Source organism: Hippopotamus amphibius, chromosome 15, assembly GCF_030028045.1.
Source record: "Hippopotamus amphibius kiboko isolate mHipAmp2 chromosome 15, mHipAmp2.hap2, whole genome shotgun sequence".
NCBI lineage: Eukaryota > Metazoa > Chordata > Mammalia > Artiodactyla > Hippopotamidae > Hippopotamus > Hippopotamus amphibius.
Window position 1 is genome coordinate 25,114,196 of NC_080200.1, and position 10,403 is coordinate 25,124,598.

The following is a 10,403-nucleotide window of genomic DNA, read 5'->3' on the forward strand; positions in this document are numbered from 1 at the left end:
AAGTCTTTGAATCTGATGAACAGCTAATTTTAGGAATTGTTTTTCGGTAGGTTGTGTTCAGGCTCTAGAATCCTTTTGCCGGCATTACTTTATGGCTCCTTGCCTCTGGAAAATCAATCACTCTAAGCCACCACGTTCTTATCAGCAAAGTGAGAATATGATGATTAATTTATATAAATTGATTATTACCTCATGCAAACTTGAGAGAATTCAATTATATAACAAATGTATGTAAAATGCTAGCATTTGATGAGTGATCATTAACTATTACGTTATTATCATTTTTCTTAAGGTGATGAATTGTACCAAAGCCTTTTTAATGATGTCAACGTGCATTCAAAATAAAATCCAATTGCTGAAACTAAGATGCTTTAAGTGCCATCCAAATAGATCTTATTTCTCTACTAAATACTCTTAAAATGTGAGAAACAGAATCTATTTGCATGGCACTTAAAACATCTTAGTTACCAAGGTCTCATTACAAATGGTTTGTTTAAAAATTTACATGACCTTAACCAATAGGGAAACCGGCAACCATGTGTTTCTTCCTTGTATTATGATTCTCTTTCTGTTTAGTTATGTTTGTTCATTTGTGTTTCAGATTCCACATGTAAGTGAGATCATACAGTATGTGATTTTCTCTGTCGGACTTATTTCACTTACCATAATAACCTCTAGGTCCATTGCACCTTATGGGTGAAACTGCAAGAAACATAGCAGAATCACTCTGATCGACTGTGTGAATGTGCACAGCTCTGTGAATAGTAAGGAACCTGAAGGCACTGATTCTGCCACTTGTACAAAGTAAACTTCGAATTATGCCTAATATATGCATTTAACACTGCTGCCCAGGAAATGTTCTCAAATCTATACTCATTAATTCTACACATCACTCTCCTGTTGTGGGTATTCTTTAACACAATTTCACAAAGGGAAGAAGAGAGGCACCGAAAGACAATTCCCCTAGGCCAAGGCTATCAGGCAGGTAAATGTGGTCATTTGGCAGAAGCTTCAAACCCTGGCAATGATCTTCTGGAGATTAGACATTTCGCTGTTCCACAATACTGTTTCTGCTTATAAACTTTATAAATCCAACCAAACCTTTGCTAAACAGAAGGTATTGCACCTTTTAAAAGAAATCACTTCCTGCAAGCTGTATCCCATCAATCTCTTCCATCATGACCTTGTGTCCTCTCCTTGTGCAGCATCAGCTAGTACTGGGAATTACCTTGATGATATGTTCAAATTTTAGGCAGAGTTGGGTGATTTCTGAGAAACTGGCCAAAATCATATTTTTTAGGTTCCTCACTAAATACAGGTGCTGTAGTCATTCTGTCTTCATTCAGCTGATTGAAGAGATACTTGAGTTGGGATCAAAGTAATGAGGACTCACAGGCAAATGGGAAAGTTTCCTATGTGAGAAGGAAAAAGTGAACACAGGCCACACTCAATTCTAAAAATGCTTTTCTTTACTCAGTTTATCAATGCCTGTATTTCAGGTCTTCAAGAGAATCATTTATTTTCCATGAAGCCTGATAAGACTGAATGAAAATGTTGACTTCTCAAAATGTAAAACCATCATAATTGTTCTGTTGAAGCTGTGTCTCTAAAGGACCACAAGGTGATGATTGAATGAGTTATTCAAGAAATACACATGATCAATTGTCATCAAATACACTGGATTTTTATTGATAGAACATTAAATGTACCTGTGTTCTTATTTGGTTACTATTGGTGATTATAGTTTGTAACAGGAGGTACGCTGCATAAATACTAGTTTATTAAGTAATCCATGAGAGACAATTACTGAAAATTACATATGTGGAGAAGCTATGCATAATGCTGAAGAGACCACAATGAGGAAAAAAGACAACGTGAATATATTCAGAGGAGTCCTGGGAGTAAGAAAAGTAGACAAGATGTACAGTAACGTATCATCAGATGGAACAGTGATCTCACAGCTTTTTCCTAAGCAGTAATATTCATCTATGGAGAGAAACAATAAGACTATCACCACAGATTTTATTCTCCTGGGGCTCTGGCCTGAGTTTGGCTACCTTGTGATCCTTATCTGCTTTATCCTTCTGGTCTACTGTATGGCTGTTATCAGCAATGTTGTTCTTATTCTCCTCATCTGGCTAGATTCCCGCCTCCACTCCCCCATGTACATTCTGCTCAGCCAGCTCTCCCTCATTGACTTGGCCTTGATCTCAACTTGTGCCCCCAAAATGGTCACAGACTACTTCTCGGGGAAAAGAACCATATCACAGGTAGGTTGTGGAATCCAGATCTTCTTCAGCATAACCCTGGGAATTGCTGAGTGCCTCCTGCTGACCCTCATGTCCTATGACCGCTACATTGCCATCTGTAACCCACTGCGTTACTCAGTCATTATGAGTCATATCACCTGCAAAAAGATGGTCATTGGGTCCTGGGCAGGAGGAGCAATAACTTCCCTGGTTCATACAGCCTATGCCATGCATTTGCCCATCTGTCATCCCCGAGAGATTCCACACTTTTCGTGTGAAGGAATGGCCCTCTTGAAGCTCACTTGTGAGGACATTTCAGCCTATTTGAAGTCAGTGGTGGTCTCAAGCTTTCTGGTGGTCCTCATCCCTCTAAGTCTCATCCTGGCCTCCTACACCCTCATCTTCCTTGCTGTCCTCCGCATGAACTCCCCTGAAGGCAGGAACAAGGCTCTGGCCACATGCTCCTCCCACCTCTGTGTGGTCATCCTCTACTTTGGCCCAAACATGTTGGTTTACATGAGACCTGGGGCCCCTAAGACCCCCAAATTAAATCAGTCTCTCTTTATGTTTAATGTCATCCTTACCCCTATGCTTAACCCTTTCATCTATAGTCTGAGAAACAAGAATGTTATAGTAGCTTTCAAGAGTGTACTCATTAGTAGATGCCCCCTAAGAAAGGTGAAAAGACACCTACATTGCTATGCTTGATAATAGTTTTATGTTAGCATATTTCTTTGAATTGCTATCAGGAACCTTTAAGACTTGACAATTTCTGTTATAAATTATAGAAATGTTAAGGTCTTTTTAAAAATTTCTTTCTTTTGTGAAAATAAAAATAAAACAGAAAGAATCTATTTACAGTCTCAGTGCACCATCAAAAGAGCCAGTCCTTCGTACACAAAATTCAGAAATTGCACTGTTTTCCTATATAACACAGAGCATCATTTTGCTCATATATGCTGAAGATACAAATTCACTCATGTGTTTAATACATCTACACCTCAGAAGAGTGCGAAAACTCACAATTTCAAGATGGGCTCAGGAAGGAGAACTTCTGCTATAGACTTTCAAATGTTGTTGCATTAAAGTAGTCTGGCACCTGTCCACCTGCTGCTGTAGCAAGGCATGAATACACGTCAAGCAGTTTTGGCACTGTGTAGGAGCTAGAGAGCTGTTCATCCTGCAACTGAAAAAGGATAAAGGATTTGCATTAGTTACTTATTGTTCCATAACACATTACCTCACACTTCGTCATTTAAAACACAACTAGGGGGAGGAAAAGATGGCGGAGAAATAGAAGGATGTGGAATGCATCCCTCTCCACAGATGCATCAGGAATACATCAAAAGATGCAATAATTCCCACAGAAAACCAGCTGAACACCAGCAGAAGACCTCAGATGCCAGAAAAGACTGCAAAGATCCCAATATAACTGGGTAGGACAGAGAAAAAAAAAAAGAATAAAGAGGAGGAGAAGAAAGAAAAGGGATGGGTCCCACACCCTGGGGCGGGGGAGCTGAAACAGAGAGGAGTTTGCTGAAATGAGGGAAATGTCCCTTACCTGACAGGGAAACCCCTTCGCCAAAGGGGAATTTTATTAGGTCAGAAGGGAGGCATTTGGGACTGTTTAAAGAGGGTGAAGCAGCTGATATGTGGCAGAAGGGAAAGAAAGAGAAACACATAGAAGGTCCACACCACAGCTCAGTGTGTCTGGACTGCGACATGGGTTCACAGCTGAACAGGGGGTCTGGGAGCTGGAACAGGGCAACCAGAGAACTGGTTTAGGGTGAGAAACATTGTTGGCAGTGGGGAGATGGACTGAGGGTACAGGAGGGAGGAAATCCACAGCAGAGAATGGCTACTGTGAAAGCTGTACAGTCATGGTGGTAGCTCCATACTACTGACTCACAAACACAGGGGAGGAGCCACGAGTGAAGCTTCTCTCTCTCTCTCTCTCTCTCTCTCAGCACCTGGGACAGACAAAGGGAGGCCCTCTCTGGGCCTGGCTATCACAGTTGACAAGGGATAATAAAGGCCCCTTGCAGGGCTGGCCTGGAGTGCCTGCAGCCAAAAGCTAAAACTCAGCAGAGTTGCCCAGCTCTGGAGACATTCTGTTTACACCTGAGCAGCCAGCTTCTCTCTGAAATAGGCACTACCACTGCCACCCAGGCTCCCATGACCCAGGCAGGGTGCCACTGCTCATTCACTCCCAGGGGAAGGAACTGCTATTGTATCTTCTCTCTCCCCACACACCAGCACTTACAAATGAACAATAAAGGAGCTCTGCTGGTTGCAGAGTAATACAAAAAGCCCAAGGCGGGTAGAAGGACACTTACAGCTGAGACCCCAAGGAAACAGAAATATTAACATTAACTCTATTGGTCTGGTCCTTTTTGGGGTTACTTCTAGCATTTTTTTTTATTATGATATTAGTCCTAAGAGATCTACAGGTTTTATAACATATTTTTTATTCTATTTTTTCCTCTATGTTTATTTTTAACCTTTTTATATATTTCTATTTCTAGCTAAATTTTCTTTTGTAGTGCTGACTGTATCATTCCTACTTTCTCATCTTCTCTATCTTTTATACGCTTCTATTTTCCTTTTTCTTTTCATATTTCCAGTCATACTACACCTTTCTGTGGCTCTGTCTTCTATCCTTTTTTAGTTTCTCTTAATATACTTTTAATCAATATTATCGATCTGCTCTGTTTCCTTGCTTTATTCTCCAGATGACACACTGCTTTGGTTTTTCTTATTAGATTTTGTCTTTACCTTAGTTCTAATTATAATTGTCTGATTTTGTTTTGGGAATCCTCAGTCTGTCTGGTTGTTCTCTTGCTATTTATTATATTTGATCCTCACTTTCAAAATTCCCTGGATTTGTGTTTATGTGTGTCTGTGTTTTTTGTTTGTTTGTTTTGGTTTATAATTTTTGTTCATTTTCTCTTTGTCTGATTGCATCCTGGGGTCCTTCTGTCAGGTTTTTCTAGTGCTTTATGTTCTATTGAGTTGAGTATTTGTGTGTCTTGTGCATGTATGTGTTTCCTTGATTTAGTATTTTTTAAGAACTTTTATTGAGATACAGTTAACAGACAATAAACAGCATATATTTAGAGTGTACAATTTGGTATCCCAATCTTCCAATTCATTCCCCCCCAACCCTCCCCACTTCCCCCACTTAGTGTCCATATATTTGTTCTCTACATCTGTGTCTCTATTTCTGCCATGCAAACCACTTGATTTGTACCATTTTTCTATAGTCCACATGTATGTATTAATATATGATATTTGTTTTCCTCTTTCTGACTCATTTCATTCTGTATGACAGTCTCTAGGTCCATGCATATCTCTACAAATGTCCCAGTTTCTTTACTAACTTTGGGTTTTGTTTGCTCTTCTCTCTCTAGTTTCTTTAGGTGTAAGGTTAGATTGTTTATTTGGGATTTTTCTTGTTTCTTGAGGTAGGATTGTATTGCTATAAACGTCCCTCTTAGAACTGCCTTTGCTGCATCCCATAAGTTTTGGATCATTGTGTTTTCATTGTCATTTGTCTCTAGGTATGTTTAAATTTTCTCTTTGATTTCTGCAGTGATTTCTTGGTTATTTAGTAGCATATTGTTTAGCCTCCATGTGTTTGTGTTTTTTACAGTTTAATTCCAGTAATTGATTTCTAATCTCATAGCACTGTGGTCGGAAAAGGTGCTTGATACAATTTCAATTTTCTTGAATTTACCAACGCTTGATTTATGACCCAAAATGTGATCTATCCTGGAGCATGTTCCATGTGCACTTGAGAAGAACGTGTAATCTTCTGTTTTTGGATGTAATATCCTATAGATATCTATTAAATCAAGCTGATTTATTGTGTCATTTAAAGCTTGTGTTTCCTTATTAATTTTCTGTGTGAATGATCTGTCCATTGGTGTAAGTGGGGTGTTAAAGTCCTCCACTATTATTGTGTTCCTGTTGATTTCTTCTTTCATAGTTGTTAGCAGTTGCCTTATGTATTGAGGTGCTCCTATATTGGTTGCATATATATTTATAATTGTTATCTCCTCTTCTTGGATTGATCCCTTGACTTTTATGTCATGTCCTTTCTTGTCTCTTGTAACCCTTTTTATTTTAAAGTCTATTTTATCTGATATGAGTATCACTACTTTCTTTTGATTTCCATTTGCATGGAATATCTTTTTCCATCCCCTCACTTTCAGTCTGTTTGTGTCCCTAGGTCTGAAGTGGGTCTCTTGTAGACAGCATATATATGGGTCTTGTTTTTGTATCCATTCAGCCAGTCTCTGTCTTTTGCTTAGTGCATTTAGTCCATTTACATTCAAGGTAATTATCAATATGTATGTTCCTATTACCAAATTCTTAATTGTTTTGTTTATGTTTCTTCAGGTCCTTTTCATCTCTTATGTTTTCTGCTTAGAGAAGTTCCTTTAGCATTTATTGTAGGGTTGGTTTGGTGGTGCTGAATTCTCTGAGCTGTTGCTTGTCTGTGAAGCTTTTGATTTCTCCTTCGAATCTGAATGAGATCCTTGCTGGGTAGAGTACTCTTGGCTGTAGTTTCTTCCCTTTCATCACTTTAAATATATAGTGCCACTCCCTTCTGGCTTGCAGAGTTTCTGCTGAGAAATCAGCTGTTAACCTTATGGGAGTTCCCATGTATGTTATTTGTCTTTTTTCTCTTGTTGCTTTTAATAACTTTTCTCTGTCTTTGATTTTTGTCAGTTTGACTACTATATGTCTTGGTGTGTTTCTCCTTGGATTTATCCTGCCTGGGACTCTCTGTGCTTCCTGGACTTGGGTAGCTGTTTCCTTTCCCATGTTAGGGAAGTTTTCAACTATAATCTCTTCCAATATTTTCTCGGGTGTTTTCTCTCTCTCTTCTCCTTCTGGGACCCCTATAATGCGAATGTTGGTGCATTTAACATTGTTCCAGAGGCCTCTTAGGCTATCTTTAGTTCTTTTCATTCTTTTTCTTTATTCTTTTCCACATCACTGATTTTCACCATTCTGTTTTCCAGGTCACTTATTCACCATTCTGCCTCAGTTAACCTGCTATTGGTTCCTTCTAGTGTATTTTTCTTTTCAGTTATTGTGTTGCATATTTTTGTTTGTTTGCTCTTTAATTCTTCTAGGTCTTTGGTAAACTTTTCGATCTTTGCTTCCAGTCTTTTTTCAAAGTCCTGGATCATCTTCACCATCATTATTCTGAATTCTTTTTCTGGAAGGGTGCCTATCTCCTCTTCATTTAGTTGTTTTTCTGGGATTTTAGCTTATCCCTTCATCTGGTACAAAAGTCCTCTGCTTTTTCATTTTCTCTGTCTTTCTGTGGCTATGGTTTTCAGTTCCACTAGATGAAATACTGCTGATACTGCTTGATACTGCTGTCTGCCCTCTTGTGGAAGAAGCTATCTAGGAGGCTCGTGGGTGCTTCCTGATGGGAGAGACTGATGGTGGGTAGGGCTGGGTGGGTGGAGCTCAGTAAGACTTTAATCTGATTTGGTGAGCGGAGCTCAGTGACACTTTAATCTGCTTGTCTGCCAATGGGTGGGGCTGTGTTCCCATTCTGTTGGTTGTTTGGCCTGAAGCCACCTAGTACTGGAGCCCACAGGCTCTTTGGTGGGGCTAATGGTAGACTCTGGGAGGGCTCACACCAATGAGGACTTCCCAGAACCCCTGCTGCCAGTGTCCCTGTCACCTCAGTGAACCACAGCTGCTCCCCACCTCTGCAGGCAACACTCCTACACCAGCAGGTAGGTCTGATTCAGTCTCCTATGGGGTCACTGCTCCTTCCCCCTGGGTCCTGGTGAGCACTTTTTTGTGTGTCATCCAAGAGTGGAGTCTCTGTTTCCCCTAGTCCTATGGAGGACCTGCAATCAAATCTCACTGGCTTTCAAAGTCTGATTCTCTGGGGATTCCTCCTCCCATTGCTGGACTCCCAGGTTGGGAAGCCTGACATGGGACTCAGAACCTTCACTTTAGTGGGTGAACTTCTGTGGTATAACTGTTCTCCAGTTTGTGAGTCACCCACCCAGCATTTATGGGATTTAATTTTTTCGTGATTACGCCCCTCCTACTGTCTTATTGTGGCTTCTCCTTTGTCTCTGGATGTGGAGTGTCTTTTTTGGAGGGTTCCAGTGTCTTTCTGTCAATGATTGTTCAGCATTTAGTTGTAATTCTGGTGCTCTTGCAAGAGGGAGTGAGCGCACGTCCTCCTACTCTGCCATCTTAATCCTATTTCTCCCCTTGATTTACTATTTGTTTGCCTCAACACTCTGCCATTAGTCTGGGGCTTGGACCATCTTTTTTAATCACTTTTATTATAGGAACAAGCAACTTCTGAAGTCTGGACTACTAGACCAGAAGTCAAATACAAGATTTTCAAGAGGGAACACCAAATCCAGGATGCTAGACCACTAGGGAGTCCTCAGCCACAGGGAAGATTAACTGCAGAGAATTCTCATGGAGCCCTGCTTCAGAGTCTAAGACCTGACTTCTCCCAACTGCCTGCAACTGCCAGTGCTGGATACCTCACACCAAACTACAAAAAAGACAGGAACACAAACCCATCCATCAGCACACAGAGAACCTAAAGCCATATTAAGCCCACAGATACCCTAAAACACACCACATGTCACGGCCCTGCCCATCAGAGGGAAAAGACTCAGATTCACATACCAGAAAGCAGGCATCAGACCCTCCCACCAGGAAGCCTACTCAAGACACTGGACCAAACCCACCACAAGGGGCAGAGTGCAGAAACTGGAGGTATTACTACTAGGTAGCACAGGGAAAGGAGACAGCAAATACTATAATTTAGACACAATGAGAAAACAAAGAAACACCTTGCAGGACAAGGAGCAAGATAAAAACCTGCAAGACTGAATAAATGAAGAGGAAATAGGAAAATTGACTGAAAAATAATTCAGAGCAATGATAGTAAAGATGATCCAAAATCTCAAAAACAAAATACAGAAAATGCAAGAAACATTTAATAAAGACCTAGAAGAATTACATAGCAAACAAACAGTAATATACAACACAATAAATGAAATTAAAAATACTCTATATGGTATAAACAGCAGAATAACTAAGGCAAATGAATAAGTGAGTTGGAAGACAGAATGGTAGAAATAACTGTCACAGATCAGGAAAAAGAAAAAAGAAAAGAAAGAATGGAAGACAGTCTCAGAGACCTTGGTGAAAAGATTAAGTGCACCAACATTCAAATCATAGGTGTCCCAGAAGAAGAAGAAAAAAAGAAACAGTCTAAGAAAATATTTGAAGAGGTTATAGTGGAAAACTTTCCTAACATGGGAATGGAAATAATCAAGTCCAAGAGGCACAGAGAGTCCCATACAGGATACACCCAAGGAAAAACACACCAAGACACATATTAATCAAACTAACAAAAATTAAACACAAAGAAAAATATTTAAAGAAGCAAGAGAAAAACAACAAATAACATATAAGGGGAAACCCATAAGGAAAATGGCTGACCATTCAGCAGAAATACTGCAGGCCAGAAGGCACTGGCAGGATATACTGAAAGTCTTGAAAGAGAAAAAACATACAGCCAAGAATAATCTACCTAGCAAAAATCTCATTCACATGTCACAGAGAAATCAAAATCTTTACAAACAAGCAAAAGTTAAGAGAATTCAGCACCACCAAATCAGCCTTACAACTATTGTTAAAGGAACTTCGCTAGGCAGGAAACACAAGAGAAGTAACAGACCTACAAAAGCAAACCTAAAACAATAAAGAAAATGGTAACAGGAATTTACATGTCAATAATTATATTAAATGTATGTGGATAAAATACTCCAACCAAGAAACACAGACTGGCTGAATGGATACACAAACAAGACCCTTATATATGCTGCCTACAAGAAACCCACTTCAGACCTAGCAACACATACAGACTGAAAGTATGGAGATGGAAAAAATATTCCATGCAAATGGAAGTCAAAACAAGGCCAGAGTAGCAATATTCATATCAGACAAAATAGACTTTAAAGACTATTACAAGAGACAAGGAAGGACACTACATAATGATCAAGGGGTCAATCCAAGAAGAAGATATAACAATTATAAAAATATATGCACCCAACATAGGAGCACATCAATACAGAAGGCAAAAGC

At 39.7% G+C, this 10,403-nt stretch overlaps 1 protein-coding gene across 1 annotated transcript; it reads left to right on the plus strand.

The window, feature by feature from the left end:
* Positions 1–1,988: 1,988 nt before the first annotated feature.
* Positions 1,989–2,957, plus strand: LOC130836399 (olfactory receptor 2AJ1-like). The gene has a single exon (XM_057708435.1). The coding sequence runs from the start codon at positions 1,989–1,991 to the stop codon at positions 2,955–2,957; it is 969 nt and encodes a 322-aa protein (XP_057564418.1).
* Positions 2,958–10,403: the final 7,446 nt, after the last annotated feature.

Excerpts from the sequence above, each read along its gene's own strand:
- LOC130836399 (XM_057708435.1), top strand. The coding sequence starts at position 1,989 with ATGGAGAGAAACAATAAGACTATCACCACAGATTTTATTCTCCTGGGG.